General features: G+C 40.1%; 1 protein-coding gene across 3 annotated transcripts in view; it reads right to left on the bottom strand.

Annotated features, from left to right (window-relative positions):
- Positions 1-21,228, bottom strand: part of MAST4 (microtubule associated serine/threonine kinase family member 4) — a 527,956-nt gene that overhangs the window by 350,051 nt on the left and 156,677 nt on the right. For all 3 annotated transcript variants that reach the window (XM_054578437.1, XM_054578438.1, XM_054578439.1), the window contains exon 3: positions 2,927-3,051. In XM_054578437.1, the coding sequence (XP_054434412.1) occupies positions 2,927-3,051 (125 nt within the window). The remainder of the gene's footprint in view (positions 1-2,926; positions 3,052-21,228) is intronic.

Raw genomic sequence — 21,228 nt, 5'->3', positions numbered from 1 at the left:
TTAGAAGATAAAGAAAAGGAAAAAGGAGGAGGAAGAGAGGGGAAAAAGTAAGATCTAATGGGTGTGTATTTCCACCTCTACAGCATCATTATTAAATATTTTAGTGGTACTCTGCAGGGATACTTTAGATGTAATCCAATAAAAAAAAATGAAACATTAACACTTCTGCAAAAGGTACCAAAAGCAGATGTCATTAACATGCACTGAGTGACACACTGAAATAAAAGATATGGCATAGAAACCTTGACCAATACGAGCAGCACAATGAGGAATTCAAGAGGTTCTCTGCCTGGCAGCCCTCCTCCAGCTGCTGCTGCTGGTTCTCAATACAACAGAGGCTGGAGGACTGGAGACTTGTCACACAGCTCACAGATAGTTTTCCTTGGACTACAGTTAGGAAGTAATGAAACTTGAATGAAATATATGATGAGGTCCCCATTTTAAACCTCCGCTGTCTAGTAGTAAATGGTTAACCACAGTCTGGCTTCCGTACCCAAACTTACCCATAATATGATAAGAATGGAAGTACTAATGCTGCTAGCATTTGAGACTTGTTTTGGGCCAGGTACTATTTTAAGATGGTTTTCTATGGTATTTTAGCATTTTCTCTAGTTTTGCTCTTAAACAAACACTATAAAAACTTGCAGGGTAGATAAGCTAATAATTTAAGTGACTATTTGATAAGAATGTCACTGGAAAAATTTGAGGGAGTACTCTACTTATATATTCTGTTATTGGTCCTCCTTATTTTTCTATCTTACTCCAAGATATCTTAGGTAATTGATTCTATCAATTTCTGTGTTTGAGCATGTGACTACCATTATTACGATAATAAGATATTTATACACATTACTTCGTGACAGTGTTGCTTTAACCAGAATGATTTTCTTGGCAACAAACATATGAGATTACTATTTAAGTGTTAAGAATAATATTACAGTGGCCCCAAAACACTTTTTTTTAAAAAAAAATCACTAATTGTGAGGAATTTTGCTCTTTCCTTAAAAAGTAAATACTGATAGTAAAATAAGCTTCTGATAAAATTCCCCTAAGAAGAAAAAGTAACTTTGAACTTGCAAATGAGATGGAGGACTTTTAAAAAAAGTCCCAAAATTTTCATGAGAGGAAAACAATGAATTTGGGCTTAGAGTTGATAGTCAATTCTGGAGTCATAAACTATCCTGAAAGAAACTTTTTTAGGGATAATTGTTCAGTATCATTCAGAATATTTACTATTTGAAAAGTACAACGAGGAAATTCCAAAATTGAATTCCAGAGATTCTTTATACCTCTTCTCATCTTGCCATTTGTGGATGAGGTAGTAAAATCTAAGTAACTAAGTGACTTGCCCAAGTTTACACACGTACCTAATGGCGAAAGCAGGACTAGACCTAAAATTACTAAGCTAGACCTAAAATTAAAAAGCTAGACCTACATTACATCTCTCTGCATTACTGAATGACTCCTAAACCAATTACCAATGCATTAAATTATAAGGCATCTAATGTACTGATTTACATATTATTTGCATCATCATCAGTAAAGGATGTTTAAAAGTCTTTTTCCATACCATACAACTCCTACCACCAATGCAAAAATAACTCGTAAAAACTTTTAGGCCAAAGGTTAAAGCAAAGAAATAATGAGCCCCCTAGAAAACAAAATTCTAGTAAAGATCATGGTTAAAAATAAAGGTGTACATTGTGAGGAAAAAAAGGAATGTAGAAGCCTGTACTGCTAACAAATACACAAATATTTATACCGTGTGCCAACTGGTAAATGTGAAGAAAGCACTGGAGTTGGAAAAATGACCATTTTTAATTATCACAGAAAAGAAGGGTCCAGGCTAGAATCACTACTGTCATGTAAATCTAGTGGAATTTTTTGATGAGGAGAAGCATGTTTGCACAGCCTAAAAGTACGTCCCCACAGAATGCTTATTGAGTCCAAGAGAAAACGTCTAACTACAGTGGAGAAATTGGGCAACATCTTGACTGGGTAAAAAAATTAACTTCACAATAAGGAGCAGATGGACATCATGTGTCTGCAGATGGCATGCCCTGCGAGGACACGGCATCGCATCACCAGTGTCATATTCTGGCCTGGGATGCAAAAACATAAATCTCACCACGAGGAGACAGCAGACTCAGACACGTAATGTGAGAAATATTCCATTAAAAAACATGAGTGGGGGTATGTAGCCTTCAAAAGTGTCGACATCAAAAAGGCAAAAAAAGCTACAGAAAAATTCCAGATTAAAGGGTACTAAATAAGTGTGACAATTAAATTTAATACATGACTCTAGACTGGATTCTATACCATAAGAGGGAAAAATGCTATAGAGGACATGACTGAGCCAGCTGATAAAACTGAAATGCAGATGGAAAAGTAGATAAAAGGCTTATATCAGCCATAAATTTACTGAAGTTAGTAACTATATAGTGATATATACAAGTTACGCCCAAATGGTTCAAAAAATTATGTGTGTATGTACATATATATGTGTATACACAGAGGGAGGGAAAGTTGGACAAGACGTTAATAGTTGAATCTAACTAGATAAAGGATGAGCTAGTGTTTTAGCATTTTTTTTATTCATGGAAATGTTCTGTTAGTTTGGAATTATTTCCAAATAAAAAGTTCTTTTGCTTCTTTTTTTTAAGCTTAGAAACACTTTCATTTCTTTTGCAGGAAGAGTGCAGACCAGAGACAAGGTGACAGAAATAGTCCAAATTAGGTTGGGGTTGTGGAGAGGAAGGTGCTTGGAAAAATTAGCACACTGAAAGCAAGGAATTTCACATTGCCAAATCTGTACTTAAAGGTAAGTTCAAATCCAGTTAAACTCAATAAACTCAAAATCGTCCCTAGGGAGGTGGAAAGATGTACCAAACCCAACCCACCACAGACAGAGCCCAAAGGCACTCACCAGGCTAGCGGTGAGCGAGGGTGCCGACTGCCCCAAGGCTTGGCTGCGCATGCGCACGAGGTTGGATGTCTCCGCAGACGCTGACCAGGCCTGGCCCGCCACTGGGTTGGGAAGGAGGTACCTCCCTGTTGGGATTAAGGAGAAGACAATGTAAGCTGCAAAGCAGAACAGTAGCACTTCCAGGCTGTGGCAGACCCCATCTTGGCCATCCTTCTGTATTACTTATGCTGTAATTACATTTACCAACAACAACCAGAGGCAAATTGTTTTAATTAAGTCAAGAGAGATCCAGTGGCACGTTCTGACTCTGAATTCCCACATAGACCCAAAGAAAGCCTCTTCATCTCCAGCACCTGCAGCTTTCAGCCAGGGCAGAATGAAGTATCCTGTTACTTCTGCTAACTCCATGGGAACATGCTAAGGATGTATATGAGTACACAACGCATGCTCAGCATCTTAGAAATAAACTCGTGCACGTTCACATGTAGTTTTAAAATGTCTAATATGGGAAGTGACCTAAGATTCATCTGGAAATGAGTCTACAAAGTAGAGACCATGACCAACAAAAGGAAGAGTTGCAATTCTTTCAAGGTGAAATAGGGCTGGTGCCTCTTTCTCCCAGCTTCTCTCTCCGAAGCACTGGTTGGTCATCCATGTCCACACAATACATAGTTGTATCCATTTACATAAATCAGGGCATCAATGTCAGTTAAGCTTCACTGAGCAAGTTATTTCAACCTTGAACTCTAATATATGTGTATGCCTTTGAAAGCCAAACAGCTGAACCAATTCACACCATGTTACTTCCTTAGTACATGGACTTGACTAGTTACCAATGCACAAGAAATAAGGCTTTTTGACTGCAGGAAGTTAGGATGGACATGAATATTCACATAGTAATGAAGCTCAGTGAAAGCAGAGGCCATGGTTAATTTTTATCTGTTTGCCTCAATACTAGCACAATAACTAGTCATCACAGGTGCTCATTAAGTGTTTGTTGAATGATGAAAGAGCAAGTGGGTACTTCTTTCCTAGAAAATGCATAGGGAAAATGAAAGATGGCAGATAAACCACAGAGTCTCGCTGAAGGGCTCTGTGTGGGGGGAGTCCAGCTTCATACCTCTCACAATCAGGAGGAATTTCTGCCCCATGTGTGGCTGGTGGCCCTGGAGCAGAGGTCACATTTGTTCCTTGGATTTTCCCCAACAGATCTCTTCTTTATAAAAAATATAAAGCCCCTCTGTCATCTGTGGCATATACTTCACAGGCATATCCCACTGGTTAATAACTTGTTGCAATATAAGAACTAGTTGACTATGAGTGCCCCTGCTGACTATCAGCACTGTCAAAGTACAGGAGCTGGGGACAGCTCCCATCAATTGTCCATGTTAAGAGGTCTAATGCTTTAATCGATGTGCTCTCAGAAATACAGATTTTAATTTCAAAGGGAAAAATGGTCTCTTATTTTACCAAAATTGTTCTTTCACTCTCTTATTATATAGTGAAAACACAGACTCTAGAGGAAACTAGATCTGCTTTTGAGACCTTGACCTACAGCTGAACGACACTGGGGAAGGCAGTCAGTCAACCTCTCTTGGCCTTAATTTTTTTATCTCTAAGATGGGGGTAAGGTGACAGGATCAACTATGTAAAGTTATGAGGGGATTAGAGGATTTTATAAGTAAAGCACTCAGTAAATTCTAGCTATTTAGTCATAACAGTAATAAAAATGAAAACTATCTTTTTTTGCTTGGTTTATTGTCATTCACAAGTAGAAAACATAAATATGTATAAAGAAAAAATATCACCTACAATTACACCAGGGAAAACCCACCATCAACATTTCAGTGATTTTCTTCCAGATTTTCTAACTGCAATCTATATTTTCCAGTAAAAAGTGGTTTTTTGTCATGTGCTCCCCTCAATTCCACATAATAGGATATGACCTTTTTCAAGCAAAGAAAATAAAGCAAATTAATTGAAGCATAAACTCTATCATTAAAAATTCAAATATAATTATATTCTGTGGTTCCAGTCACTATCTCAAAAACATTCAGATATATTTTGTGCAGGATATGTTACATTTAAAGTCTAGATATTTTTTTTCCTTGCCTTATTTTGAAATATAAACTAAAAGCTGGATTAAGCTAGGAAAGCTGCCCTCTTTAGGCCTAAAAGCAACACATTTATAAAGAGGAACAGGAAAACTGTAGTCTACATTTAGGCATACTATCATTATTACATGAATAAATGGCTTCTTTAACACAGAAATAACTCTCACTGTTTGAAGAACCTCATTTTTAAAAATATACCAACCTCCAGTAATCAGAATCCATGCTTTTTTTTTTTCCTGGTCCTTCCTGTGTCTTTTCCTGCACTTTATGCTTTCTATTTTCTTTGTATGTTTCAGAGAGAAGCCTGAGAGGAAGTGTAGGAGCTACAAGATGTCACAGTTTCTATGGAGGTGGGAGTGTACTCTGGCCTCTACTCCATTCTGGCCCAGATGCTTCATTGTAAAGAAAAGCAAGGGTAGGGATGAAAACATGAAGAATTTAATGTAATCATGAAAAAATTTAAAGAGTAAATATTTTAAGTCACTAAAAAAATCCTATAATTCAGTCTTCTTTTCTTTTAGTAGAAAATAATTATTAGACTATGTCCCTATAGTCCTCAAGATGAAGACGTAGGTATTCATGTCTGTATTCTCAGTACCGGGCACAGTCCCTGACACAGTGTCTGGCACTTGGTAAGTGCTCAATAAATGTTTGCTGGCTGAACTGCAGTTTAACTGCACTATTTTATCAATTCTTGATCAAGTCTAAAAGGAAAAATAAAACTGATAATTTTCTTAAATTTCATTTGTCATATAACTTAATAGTTAAAATACATCGAGACCTTACTATATTCCAGGCACTGCAACATATTAGCAGCCCTATGGGATACTAGGTAGTACTATTCTCATTTTAAAGCCCAGAGAGGTTACATGATTAAATGAGGACACACAGCTGATAAGTGAGCAAAACCAGGATCGTTACTTTGAAGCCCAAATCCTATCACAGGAAAATATTCATTGCATATGCTTAGGTGAAAAACAAATGATAAGAAAGAATGATTTTATATGCATAAGTGTGTGCGTGTGTGCACGCACGTGCGCACCCGCAGGCATGACCTGGTAGCAGGTGGGATTAAATGAGAAATATACTTAAGGCAGTCAACCTGGGACCTGGAAAGCAGTCAATATACTATCACTACTCACACTGTCATAAGAATGTTCCAATTTCACTGATATACCCCCACCATCATAGCAACAAACTAAAATATGATAACGAACTCCTTGGACAGATCACAAAAGAAATAGAGAAAACTATTGAACAGTGGTACAATAAAGAACAATATTCCTTGCAGAACTGTTGCTATCCCTGACAAGGAAAATAGGGCCTTGGTCCAGAGAGAAGTATGCTATAATATTGCATTGTTTTAAAAATTGTCTGCAGGGAGTAATAGAGGTTTAAAAAATTAATTTTTCACTTGTGGTTTTAATAAGTTTAATATTCAGTTCTCCTAATGTATCTGAAAAATGTGACAAACATTAAGCTTTGACAGAGTTGGATGGTACGTATATGGAGTTATATTCAATTATTCTCTATTAATTTCTATACATATTACATGATATTGCTTTTAATGATTCCTATCAAAAGTGCTTCAAAATCTTACACAGCAAACCAGCCAAGAGTACATTCCTTCCACCCCTCATAATGGCAATTCCTAAGGCCACATGAGGGAGGGGTGTGGGTAATGGTGGGGGGTCTCCAAGGGGTCTGGGTGGGGCGAGGAAGCAACAAGCCAGGGGAGAAGTTCCATGGAGCACAGGAACAAAAAGGAACCATGAGGACCTTCATTATGGTCTCAACATGCAGGTTGTGGCAGCTGTGACTCAGAAAGGCTCCCTTTGTGCCAGCAGAAAGACAGAACAGAAGCAGGGGCAGCGCCTGATAAATCCTCAGGGCAGGAAACTCATATGCTAGCATCCTAGTTCAGTGAGCCCAGGCATGCTTCAGGTGGGAAGTCAGACTCTGGGCAGATCCAGAAAAAGCGCTGGAAGAGGGAGGCACGAGGAACCAGAGCCACACTTCCCTTCTGCCCACAGACTCCAAACCATACTTTGAACACTTCGGTTGTGTTATATCTCACAGGGCAACAGCAGAGACACTGTTAATAGGACACACCATCTTCTCTTTTGAGATCACTCGGTCTACCACCACCACATGCATTTTATTTGTTACTACCTCTTGTGTGAGTTTAATCTTGGTGACAAGCCCATATGTGTGCCTTGTCAAAGACAGACAAAGTTGGGCACTACTCAAAGTGGTAAGGACAGCTTTTAATCAGTAGTAACTACTGCAATAGGAAGAAAGAGTCCAGCATGAACTGAACTTACCCTCAATTTGTGCAGAAGTAACAGGGTGCTTTATAAGGAGAAGGTGGGGGAGGCAGGGAGCAAGTGGGGGCTCAGTGAGTCAGGGAAATGAAAAATCACAAAGGGTTTGTCAGTGGAGCAACAATCAAGCCAGCTGTCTGCTAGCTGGGGATTATCGAAGTTAGGATTCTCTCCCTCAGAGACTGGGAGACAGAGACCCTATCTGTTGGCCAGGAAAAAACAAAAAACAAAAACAAAAACAATAAATTTTTTCCAGCCTTGAATTGTCTCAAGCAGGCACTACATCCTGAAGACGTAGCCTTGAGCTGCTAGAAACTATGAAAGTGTCTGTTCAAGTCTTCAACGGTCAAGGTTAAGTCCTACTGGAGAAAGAGGGCTCAGAGGAGCCTGGCTGAAGCTTGGGGAAGGAGAGACTGTCAGCCCTCAATTCTTTTGTAACTTAACAGATCCTAACCCAAAAGGAGACCTTTTAATGTTCAACAATTGATTAGTTTCAGAACTGAGTGTGAAATAAGTTTTTGAACTTAGCTCATTTAAAAGGACATAAAGGTCCTTGCCAGTTAACAGTAAAAATTAATTGCTCTATTTATGATTGACTCTAGAGTCAGACTGCTGAGTGGCAACTCTGCCCCCCAAAACTGACTCCATCACATGTTCATGAACTTCTCCAAGCCTCAGGCTCCTCAGCCGTAAAATAGGGGTAAACTTACGGGGCTGGTAGAAAATAAGGAAAAGAAAATTATACATTATACAAGGAACATTCAATAAACGTAAACTTTATAAAAATAAAAAATACATCGGGCTACCCAAAACACAATGAATTTTAAGGTGAGCAAGAAATAAAATTTTGTTAAGCCACTGGAAAAAAAATAATTGAATGAGGAAGCATTCAATATAGATGTGTATATATAATGAAATGTGAATAATCCTGTTGTGGGTTAGATTTTATTTTACTTTTTTAAAATGGTTATTTATTTCTTTATTTTTGCACTTTTTTAAAAAACAACTTTATTTGTGGGTTAGATTTTAGTTGTTATTATGCTTCTATGAGCCTCATTGTTAGGAATCATATGAACATTACAAATTGGAGGGTCTGTTAGCACAACACATGGGATGTTTTATTCCTGCCTGGACTCCCATTAGTGTTACTAGGGAAAGGGGGACAACAGATGGATTTAAGGCAGTCATTAGAAGGCACTAACATGGTGCCATAGTTGGTAGTGATTACCTCAAACTTTATCTGAATTCCCTTTCTGATGACTACCAAGAGGCTCTAAAAAGTGTATTGCTGCTGTATTCATGCATCATTTGCTGCCTACAATTTAAGAAAATTAGCATCTGTCAACTGCATTATTCAGCTGCACAGGATAGAAATTAATGGATGATACCATTCCCAATTTGTTACATGAGAGGTGAGCTTGCCTAGCAATCTGGCTGCTATGTTTTAATACCAAATGGAGCTTGTTGTTTTAACTGAAACTTCGATCAATTCTGTGCTCTTTAGAAACATGTTTCTAAAATTCCAGTAGGTTTACTGAAACATTTATTAAATATTTTCTACTGACACAACAAGAAATTTAGAGGCAATAGTAGAGGTCCATATTAAAGCTGGATTCAGTTGGCCAGAGTGATACAAGAACTCTTCAGGCTTCAGCCACAGAGGTATGGGTGATTTGAATGGGGTTTTTTTTGTACTGGTTATTGTTACTGTTTTGGTCACAGGGCCTCTACTTAACAGAGTGAGTGGGAAGGTCCAGAGCCTTTTAAGGTGATACATAAAAATACATAGATTACTGAGCCTAGAGCCAGACTGTGCCTTTAAAAAAAAAAATTTTTAAAGATGTTATTTATTTTTAGAGAGAAGGGAAAGGAGAGAAAAAGAGAGGGAGAGAAACATCAACATGAAAGAGAAGCATCAATAGGTTGCTTCTCGCAAATGGAGACCAAACCCACAACCCAGGCATGTGCCCTGTCCAAGTATCGCACCAGTGACCTTTCACTTTGCAGGATGACATCCAACCAACTGAGCCACACCAGTCAGGGTCGGATTGTACCTCCATTCTATCTAGGTTACCTATGATTTCTTCCCTGAAATATGTTTTCTTTTGTTTCCATCCTGAATTCCAAGAAACAAGAAGCAAGACCTCCATAAAGGTACGCTTTCAAACATGAGATATGCCCATGCCTTCAAAGCACCCCCAAAGCTTGAAGTACCCCTCTCAAGTACAAAAATATCAGGTCAGCAATAATTTTAGCAGAATGGCTATGTAAAGAATTAAATGCAGCCTCTGGAGATGCACTTTACCATCAAGGAATAATGGTACCTGACTAGATTTAAAAGCTTCCAATAAAAAAAGGTCCATATCACCTGAACTGCAACATAGATCTAGCAGTCAGTCCACAGTCTTATATTTTGGGTTATTTCCCTTGGAGTACAAACAGGACATCAAAGGGAAAATAAGACCTAGTAACTACCTCACAAAGCAGCCTTAGATAAGGCTTCTGGTGCTCAGTTATACATAAAGCTCAGGAAATGTTTGTTTATCTCTCTAAGGTACCAACAGGAAACAAAGAAAAACAAGGTGCCCAGTACCTTGCTCTCCAGAATTTTGGTGAGGTGGAGGAGCCACATAAGGGAGGGAAGGAGAATGGGGGTAGCATTACACAGGCGAAGGGGCTGGGGACAAAAAGGACAATGGGAAATAAGCATTGTGCTCGAACCATGAGCAGGAAGATGGGGCCACGTGCTCACATCTCTCCCCCTAAATCTTTACCTTTTGGCTACCAGCCAGGCTGCTGCTAACCTGAATAGACACAGAAGCTTTCAAAGTAGCCTCCAGAAAGCTCCTATCTCCCCCTAAAGTGGGAGGGCAAACATTCCCGCCATTTTGCGCGCCCCCCCACCTCCTAAAACCTCCCTTGCTTAATTCCACTTCTGAGTATACTCACGAAGGAGTTCAAAGCAGTGACTTCAATAGGCATTTGTACACCTATATTCATCGTAGCATTAGTCACAATAGCCAAAATGCAGGAACAACCCAAATGTCCATTAATGGATGATGAATAGGTACACAAAATGTGTTATATGCATATAATGGAATGATTCAGCTTTTAAAAGGAAGGAAGTTCTGACATATGCCACAATATGGATGTACCCCAAAGAAATGCTAAATGACATTAAGTTAGACATAAAAGCACAAATATTGTATGATTCCAATTACACGAGGTTCCTCGGATAGTCAAATTCATTGAGAAAGAAAGTATAAGTGTTTACTGGGGGTTGGGGAGCAGGGAATGAGGAGTTATTGTTTAATAGGTATTAGGTTTCAGTTTGAGAAGATGAAAACATTCTGGACATGAATAGAGGTGACAGTTGCACAACAATGTGAATGTACTTAAAGCCACTGCATTATACACATAAAAATGATTAAAATGGTCAAATTTTGTTATGTATATTTTACCAAGCGCGCACACACACACACAAAACCACTCTCTCTTGTTTAGTCACAAAACACTGTGCCTTCCAGAAGAAAAAATCAGGGCAGCCTTTTGGTTGGCCAAAAGGAGTTATCCATATCCAACTCTATCAGCCCCTGCTTTTACAAATCACACTTAATAACTTAAGCCCTTTGAATCATTTACGAGTCAGAGGAACTGTGCTTTTTAAGAACCCTCCATGGAGAAAGGTTAAAGACCATGATAAGTCTCTGCTAAATGTGGGCAGAATCCATGAGTCAGCAGCCATTGCCCGCGAGCGTACTCCATCATCATCAAGATATTCCTCTTCCATGCCCCATTGCTCACTCCTAAACATTGGTTCCCTCATCATCGTAACTGTCATGCCCACAGGCAATTACAGCCTCCATTTATTCATCTTCAGCTGTGCTACTACCACAAAGAGACATGGTTCCTTTCATCTTCCCTCTCAATGGGTGACTGACTTCCAATTTCTTGTCCCCATTGCAAAAGAATAACTATACCTAGACAGTATCAATAATGCTGCTAAATCATTCTTCTTAATGGCATAAATAAATATAATTTGAAAAGTCAACAGACCTGCGACCAGTGAGGGCTGAAGTTCATTGACTCCTATATTGAGCTGCTACTTTAGCCTTAAAAAAAAAGTCTGTGTTTACTCACACAACAAAAGTCCAAAGCATAGCTTTGACCCGAAGACCTTGAAGTTAACACTGTGTACTAGGCAGGGATCTCCAATTCACAAGAAAACTGGAAGCTGAAGGGAGAGTGCATGCGTGCCTTTCGGGAGGTTGGCAGTCAGGGCACGGTGATGCCGATGGGGCCTCAAGGTCTGAATCAAATTAACTGCTCCATGCAGCAGTCTCTGAACTCCTCCTATTTTTCTACAGCACTAAAACCCACCGGAGACGCCCTGTTTCACTCATCACCAGCATGCTATATTTAACAGAGAACGGCAAGGCAACATTAGGAACCACCAAGGGCCTGGTGATAAAGTTAGGGGGACACTTTCAAAAAGAAGCTTATTGCAAGCAGAACAGGTAGAGGAAGGTAAGTTCTGGGCAAGCCCAGACTGACTGGGTATATGTAAAATATTTCAAGAGTTACTAAAACCCAATTCCCTACTGTGAGAAAGCTGGGGGCTACGGAAAAGTAGCACCACACACATGACTACACTACAGAAATCAAAGCCTTTGGACGAACCTCGAGGTTAAGGAGCAGCATCTCAGGCTGCTACTGATACTGTCAACTGTCGCTGCAGTTTTAAATCAAAAATAACTTCTGGTGTGGGGGAGGTGGAAAGATGACCCAAAGGAGCAGTGGTGTTTTCACCCTCAGTCACAGACAGCCACCCTGCTACTCTTGCCTTTCTATGATAAAAAAGGAAAAAATGCCAACACACAGTATCTTTTCAAAGGGATACAATTCGAATCCACACTTACAGAGAAATATATTTGGCCTTTTCTTTCATTTTCTCTTAATTTGTTCTTAAAGAATAAATATTTCTTCTCATCCAATGAGATTCCAGTTCCAATAAGGGAAGATATTAGGGTCAAAAGGGTTAATACATGGAATGAAGCTTAGTAAGCTTCAATGTTCCTGTTATAATAGCTGCCTTTCAGTGCATCAACACCCAGCACATTCTCCCATTCTGCGAGGAGACCCGGACTTGGCCAGCAACTCTCTGGTGCATCTAGACCGCCAAGGTAGTCTCCCTTCCGAGAGCAAGTCTCTGGACTTGACATTCTTACCAAAAACTAGATAATAGTTTGCTGTAAGCTCTAGCTGTACAGACCAAAGGTTAATGTGACAACTTCAAGTTGATTTTTGAAGAAGTATTAAATAGAGCCTACTCTAATGAGAACATGGTAACAAGAATCAGACACCAAGCAGCATTGCTTGGAATGTCTGTCTAAGTGAGGGTGCCCAGAAGCTAGGCAGCAGTGGTATCTAAGCGACGCTGGGCACAGGTCAGAGTTAACATCTGCAATCTGGCTCCCTCCATCCGCGTATTGAAATATAATTCGGCAGAATGAATTGCTAGACATGTCCAAACCCCCTGGGAAATGACAGATATTGATGAATGCTGTTGGGAAGATATATGGAAGGAAACGGCAAATAAATAGAACCATTTTTTCTCCGAGTCAGTTGCAGATAAGGGGAGCAGCTGTTAAACTCCTTGTCAGCTCCCTGTTCTCTCTTCCTCCTCCTCCTTCTTCTCCCCCATCCGCCCCCTGTACACTTTCCTAAAATCTCCCCAAGGATTGCCATCTTGCTCTCTTCAAAATAAGCATCAAATGAGTACGAGTCATCTCCTCCTCCCCTGTCACACTCTGACTTCTCAGTCCTGTTAGTCCACTCCTTTCCAAAATTCATTCCACCTAACATGTTCACTGTCCCCTCTGGATCCTGGAAATACATTCAATTTTTAAAACCATGAAAGGAAATCCAAGTCCATTACCACTCAACCCCAGTCGTGAGGTCCAGGTCCAAAATTTAAAGGCTAACTACCAACTACCATGTAGTAGCTGGGTGACCTTGGTCAGACTTCTCAACCTCCTAAGCCTCCGTTCCCCATAAACATTCTGAGAAATGGAGATGACTGACCAACTCCTAGGGCGACTTGAAGATAATACTGAAGATAAATAGAATGCCTATCCTACCACCTGGCAAACAGAAGGCCAGCAATAAACAATGGCTTCTGATCCCCTCGACTCTCCATTGCTCAATAGCTCTCTCTGGCAAGGGCACTCCTTTGGCGCCCTCCTCAGACTGGATCCAACCCTCTCCAGCATGGGGCACCCTGGGGACGGCGGGCTCTCATTCCATTCCGCAAATGGACACGGAAGCACCAAGTGGGAAACCAGCCAGGCACGGGCTTGCATCCTGGTTTCACCGTTTATTAGCTGGGGAATGAATTATTTCCCCTTCTCTGAGCTTCTATTTCCAAACCTCTATTGATGATGACGGCGTAACACACGTCAAGTGCCCCGCACCATTCTGAACACAGTTTGCGTTCAGTGGTAGTTCAGGTCCCCTCCAGGATGTTTTTCCCATCTTGGCATGAAATCCACAGCCAGGGTGCTACTAGCCTTCCCTTCCCTCATCACATCCCCTGCTTTTGTGTGGCTGCATGTACGCAGAGTGCGATTTATTTCTGCACACAACATGCTCTTTTACATCGTAAACTCGGTGTCAACGGGGGCCATGAATCATTTGTATTTGCAGCCCTATGTCACACCCCGCACACAGAACCAACTGAAATTTTACAGAATCACATACTTATGTCTGTGCATATTAACTATCCATTCTGTCTCATTTACATGTCCCTCAGACTTCATATCTTTCCATTGCTTAGTTCTACCCGGCCTGGAAGAGTATTTAATTTTGATTCAATTGTTTGTTTTGTAACAAAAACAATAATGAAAAATACTCAGCAGCCTTAAACTTGGTACGGAGAACACATCACATCACTCCAGGCTTTGATTTTTCTCTTCTAAAACCTGTCTCCAAAAGAGTCCAACACCTCCACAAAATACTGTGTATTTTCAAAGTAAGCTGGTTAACCCTCAATATACTAGAGGACAATTTGTATTTAGGAACTGGCTTTTGGGAGAAATTATAAATCCTACTCGATAACGCCCGTTTGCACACTAAGACGCTTTCACTGACACACCCAAATGTCACTAGCAGCCCGGAGATGCTAAACATTTCTGACAACTGCCCTACATCTGAACAGATAGGACAGAGGCCAAGCAAGAGCTGGGGATCAGGAGCTTTACAAGAGAAACAAAGAGAACTAAGGGGGCCACATTGGGGATAAGATGTATTTCATATCCTAGCAGAAATCTCAGACAAGTCCAAATTTCCCAACCAGTTCTCTACTTTTACAAGAAAATATCTATATAAAATCTAATTCATGTAAGGGTCTATTTCCACATATATTTATTTGGAACCGCTTCTATTTCCATGATGGTTTTTATTCTAAGCAGATTTCGAAGTCTTCCTTCTCAATAACAATATCTATGTATGGTTCCTAAAGAATCTAATATGTTTGTCTTAAGAAATGTTTGTTGATACTCCTTATTGAAAAAGCAAAGAGTCTAGAATACACTATAAAATATTTCTTAAAAAATATTTAGTGGATTGCCTCCAGCGCCTCCAAACGGTAGTTTGTTCAAGGCTCCAGTTTGGGGGTTGAGAGATCGCAATCAGGGGCCATACCACCTGGTCTCCTTCCTCCCTCATTAGAAAGCTAATGTTTGCTCCGCCTCATTTAATAGCAACAGGATCGAGGAACCACTGTTATCCCAGCCACAACCCTACACTCTGAATCAAATTTTACCAATCACTAAGTGCTTTACAAAACATAGCAGAACACTGCTATTTTTAAGAAGAGTAAAAGCAAAGCCAAGATTAGCACCATGATGGCCTCAGCACTGTCTGGAAATCAGTGACCAGTACAAGGCTGGGATTCAGCCTTTCCATTTCTGGTCTATTATTTAGCACTGACCTCTTCTGAAAGCTCAGATGACATTAAGCAGTCATGCAGTCCAGGGTGCCTGTTTTAAAGTAACAGTATCACTAGGCTACTTAATGTTCCTTTTTAGAGAATTTAACCACGCTTACGGGGAATGAGTGTGCTGTGGTGCTCAGGTGGGGGACTAGCCATTTGGTGATTCCAATCACCTTCCAAATGGTCATCTCTCAAGATTGAGAGCCTAATCATTTTTTTCCTAGCCATTCCATTAAATGCATTTAATCTCCTGTTATTTGAATCCACAGAGAGCACCGTGACTGTTGAAAGCATGGTAGTGGAGCTCATGCACAGAATTTCACACGTCAGAGTGTATATCGTATATCAGATCTGCTCAGGGTCATCTGCAAAATGGTCCTGTTTCCAAGGTGACTAGACAGCTAGAGGGGGGGGAATTAAGAAGAGGATATTGTATTAATGTCTATGCATAGGGACTCTGACCTCCTGCCTGCCACACCATGCATATACCTATAAGACAATATGTCTGAAAATGACTAGGTCAGGACCGTTCTAGTATTTACTCATTGACTTGTCAGACAGCACCAATAAAAATACAGGATGCCTAAGTAAACTTGAATTCAATAAAATTTAATACATATGTCCCAAATATTACATTGGACATAAGTATACTAAAACTATTTGTTGTTTACCTAAAATTAAAATTTAATTGGATGTCATATATTTTATATGGCAATATTATATTTCTCCAATTTTTTATTTTTTCAATTACAGTTGACATGCAATATTATATTAGTTTCAGAAGTACAGCATAGTGATTAGAGACATCTAGCTTATGAACCGATCACCCCAACAAGTCCAGTTCCCATCTGACACAATACACAGTCATCACAGTATCATTGACTATATTCCCTATGTGGCACTCTACATCCCCATGAGTGGTTTTACAGCTGGCAGTTTGCGCATCTCAATCCCTTCCCCTTTTTCACCCACCCCCAAAAAACCTTCTCTCATCTGGCAACCATCAAAATGTTCTTTGTTATCTATGAGTCTGCTTCTGTTTTGCTTATTTTGTTCTTTAAATTCCACATGTAAGTGAAATCATATGGTACTTGTCTTCTCTGTATGACTTACTTCACTTAGCATAGTACCCTCCATAGTTTACATGGCAACACTATTTACTGAGCACTTAGTGTTGGCAATGCAGGAGGCTTTGCTTGAAGGATGTAAGGAAAAGGTCCTCGAAGAATTTATAAACTAGTAAAAGGGATGATAGATACATAAATAATGGCAAGTTAAAAGTAATCGATCCTGTCTTAAGGGAACACTATAAGATGGTAGTGGGGTAGAAAGAGTGAAAGTATTTCTGTGAATCAATCAGCTAAAGTGATATGAAGGGGTTTGGAATGAAATAGGAACGTAGTAAAGGATATTAGAGATTTTTCCCTGTATTATACTCCTAATGTGGGGTCTCATTGCTCTGGGTTTGTATATGTATATGTTCCCCCTTTTAAATATTATTTATATATACCACCACAGCCAAAGCTAGTAAAATGGAGCAAACAAAACAACAGAGTTCTTTTAAATAGAGATTGTGGTAACCAAGGCAAAGACAGAAACACAGTGGGATACCCCGCTCTCATTACTTAAAACAAGGAATTCACATGGGCCAGGTGACTCAGCTCATTGGAGCATTGTTCTGTACACCGAAAGGTTCAATCCCGTCCAGGGACATGTCTAGATTGCAGGTTTGATCCCCTATCAGGGTGCGTATGGGAGGTAACCCATTGATGTTTTTCTCTCTTTCTCTTTCTCAAATCAATAAATATATCCTCACACGAGGATTAAAATTTAAAAAAAGAATTCAAATTTATCAGACCAAACTAACCTTGCTCAGAGAAACTCATTTCAGAAGTTTCAATAAAAAGGCAATGACATAATTGTCACCGCCCTCTAGAGTGATTTAGGACAAAAACACAGGCGCATCCTACATATGGGACACTAAATAAAACCCAAGGGCACAGTGCCATGTGTGCATACAGGTAAACATAATGAACATCCATGCACATCACGTAACATAAGTACACACCTCTCCTTTCCAGGAACTGGAGGCTGGGAGCCTTGCTACCGTATGCAAAATCTGTCTTCAAGCCTGATTTAGTGCAGTGTTTATCATTTACAGTGGCCATGATTCCACTAGTGTTCGTATTCAACAAGAGCAAAACAGACATTTAAATGATACTGTTCTCTCTTTTCAAAAGTTTGACCCCCTAGTGAGCAAGTCAGCAAGGAGTTAAAAGCAAGGAGGGTGCTTACCCTCACTTCTCCCTTCAGGCCCTGGTATGATGCAGGCACTTGAGACAGGACTAGCAAGGAACAGAAAAATTATCTGGCTAGGCAGACACAAGAAAATAAATTCAGCCCTGACAATATACGTTGATTAAGTGCTTGAATGACAATGGAACATGACAAAGACAAATGCAGGCTACCACCACCAGAGTCATTAATATAGCAGAAGCGCTAATTGGTAAAAATCTCTCAACGTCCCTGTTCGTGGCATTTGCATTTCTTTGCCTACTCTTTTTTTCTGGGGAGTTGACAGAAACTCAGCTTCATTACCACTTTCCATCCAGGAAGTTAAAAAAAAAAAAAGGTCTATATTTTTGACCTTTGATTAGCCACTGAAAATCAGTTGTAAACAGATGGCCTGGTGTGCTCCGTCTCTGAGGACAGTGACAGGACATCCCCGGCAGGCGCCTGGGAGGGGGAAGGAAGGCTTACTCACTTGCCAGTGGAGATACGAATGTACGTGTGAATGAGAGAACGTGAAGGAAAACCAACCAGTCTCTGCAAAGACTTCCCCTCTCACTCATCTCGGTAGCGAAAAGTCTACTACTCCCACTTGAAGGCACCTTGAGACCATCCACTCACACCCACTCGTTTCACAGATGAGAAAGCTGAGAACCAGAAACAAAGGCTTGGCTACTTGGCGGATGACCTGGGGCCAGAACCTAGGCCTGAGCTCCGCGTTGCATGCCCCTCCCATTACATCTTGAAACGGCAGTGCAGGAGACGTCAAGATGCTATTTTCACTCCGCCAAGTCACTTGCTTTCTATCTTTAAACCCCATTCTCTTTCTGATGTACTTCTCCCCCAGTTGCTACTCCACACCCCACTTCCATGCTGTGTGGACTGGAGGATTTACATAGGGATCACCAGTTCTAGCGTAAGAGCGGCCAGCCCCTCACATGCCCCTCCGCAGCTGCACTGCCGTGGACTCCATGAGGAAATGCCAGCAGAAGCGCCAATTACTATGTCCAGCTGTGCACATGGTTTCCAGTGTGGCATGAAATGACAGCACCCACCATCTGCCTTACCTTCCACAGCTTCATCTCCCTTTCCTCGCTAATAACTAAAGGAGTAAAGTGTGTGAAATTTCATAGTCAATACTAATTTTTTATAATATATTTCATGCTCCTAATTGTAATATAGTCTTTTCAACTTTTGTGGCTTCCTCACAGGAAACTAAAAACACTTCATTTCTTGTAGACACATATAAGGAACTGGTAAGATAAGCTTAGAATCCTCATGCTTTTCAGAACCTAAAAATACATAATGCATGAAAGATAGGAAAACCATGTCCAACCATGACTAGGCCTCAGTACATCCTATCAGAAGAAAACATATTTTCAGGGAAGTAAAAAAAGACAACAAAAAACAATGGAGAGAAAACAAAAAGGAACACGATTACATCCTTCAAAAAATTCAACCCCTTGATAAAATGGTTAAAAAAATTGTTTTTAAAAAAACCTGAAATCGATTTTCTATTCTAAAGAGAATTTTAAGAATAAACAACTTAAATTTTTGATATATGGACTCAATAAATTCACTTGTCTCTCAAGAATAACCGAAGTCCATTATTTACAAAATCATGTTAGAACACAAGAAATAAAGGGGCCAGACTGAAAGAATGAGAGGGAGCAAGAGGGATGCACTGAGAGACTGAAGGATGGAGGAAAGGGAGAGATGGAGAGAGAGGCAGGGAGAGGGAGAGAGAGAGACATTGGAAGAGACTGGGAGAAACTGGGAATGAAAGAAGAATGTCCAGTGCTTTGTGGATCTTAGTATTCATATATCGTTGGTTTGTGTCTGTTACGTTTCCTCATCAGCCTAATTAGTAGAGACAGCCTCCTTATATAATTATATTTAGATTCAAGTGAGTTAAAATAATGCCAGCAAAACTTTAAGTGACCAGTAGACACTTTTATCTTTTGAATATTTTTAAAATATTGTATATTGAAATTGTATATTTTGAAGAATTTCCTTTACTGTATTAGATTTGCCACATCCAACACAGCCAAAGGGCAAGAAGAACTTATTTTGCAGGTGATAATGGTTTAGCTGTATCTCAATATGCAACTGATTTTTCTGCCTTAGCAATCTTGAAATTCTCTGTCAACAATGATTTAAGACCCAAGTTACCTTTTGCTCTGCAGAAGGTATTTCAGGATTCTTAAGAGAATCTGGGTCTTCTATCAATAACATCTTAATTGACACTCAGGACTAATGTTAAGTCCTTCAAACCTGATCTGGTAGAGTTGTAAAACAGATTTCTAGAGAGCCAGATTGGCTGATCTAGCAGAGCTCCCAGCACTCTCTGGAACTCACACATACATCAAAGCAAATGGCCCAGTCTCTCATCTGATTCTCACTATAAGAGAATCTCATTCAGTTCTTCAAGTCTTCATTGAGATCCTTTCCTTAATTAGTTCTCTCATAATGCTAGCCTAGACATCATTTCTTCTTAGATAGGTTTCGTTGGTGCAAAATGCCTGAAGGAGAGATTTGAGCTTCTAATAGGACTCTGCAGTTTGGCGAGCTTAGCAGTTCCTAAGCAGCAGGTGACCAGGAAGCTGGGACGCACCATGTGATCACCCTTTTAGAGGGAGCAGTGACTCACTGGTGGGTTTGGAAGAGGAGCTTCAGCAGAAGGCTCCCTGAAGGAGCCAGGGGAAGGGAGTATCTGCCAAAGGAACTGGCTAACAGCTGGGTGCCCCATTGAGAGAAGTCTCAGGAGATCTTCCTACCCTGACAAGAAGAAATTGCAAACACAAAAATACACCAGAAAAGTCATCTTCAAATTAGAACACCTAGAGAGCAAACAAAATATCCAGACCCAAACTGACATAGGAGTGGTGAACCCAGCAAATACTTTTAAAGGCTACTTAAAATCATGCCCTCATACCAGGAAGAGGATGCAAATGGATTTGCCTCATGATCCCTCAAAAAATTGGGTTGTGACCTCCTCCAGCTTCATAAACTATTGTTGATGAACAATTTTACAAGTTCTAAAACAGAACACTGAACCAACTTAAAAGAATCCCCAACCCCAGGTATATGGCTTCATCACAGAGATTTTACAAGTATTGAGAAAACAGTAAAACAAACAGAAGCAAGATGTTTTTAAGCCCATAAAACTTTTAGTGTGAATTATCTGTGGATCTGGGTTTTTTTTTTCCCCCTTGTTAGCCAAGAGTCAAGAACTCAGAGAATATCATAAGAGAGCATCATGGATAATAATTGTAAATATCTTTGCCTTTTAAGTCTCAAAATTGGCCAGATTTCAGAATATTAACATTTCAGTCAGACTTCAGGGACTGGTTAGGTCAAACCTAGCTGTACCCACTGCTCAGTCTCCAACCCCACCACACACCCAGGTCCCGGCTTCCACGGGCTTCAGCTCTACCCCTGAGAAATTCCACTGAAGGCACTGAAACTCCTCTCATGCCTACACAGCTCAGCTCCACCCTCCCCCGCACTGAACTGAATGACTCTGAACCAGGCCTCTCTGTTATAGTCTGTGGAACTACTACTGTTCCCAGTACACAAATT

The sequence above is a fragment of the Pteronotus mesoamericanus genome, unplaced genomic scaffold (genome assembly GCF_021234165.1).
Source record: "Pteronotus mesoamericanus isolate MK-2021 breed Mesoamerican mustached bat unplaced genomic scaffold, CSHL_Meso_final contig_50, whole genome shotgun sequence".
NCBI lineage: Eukaryota > Metazoa > Chordata > Mammalia > Chiroptera > Mormoopidae > Pteronotus > Pteronotus mesoamericanus.
This window is presented reverse-complemented; position numbering and strand designations above follow the sequence as displayed.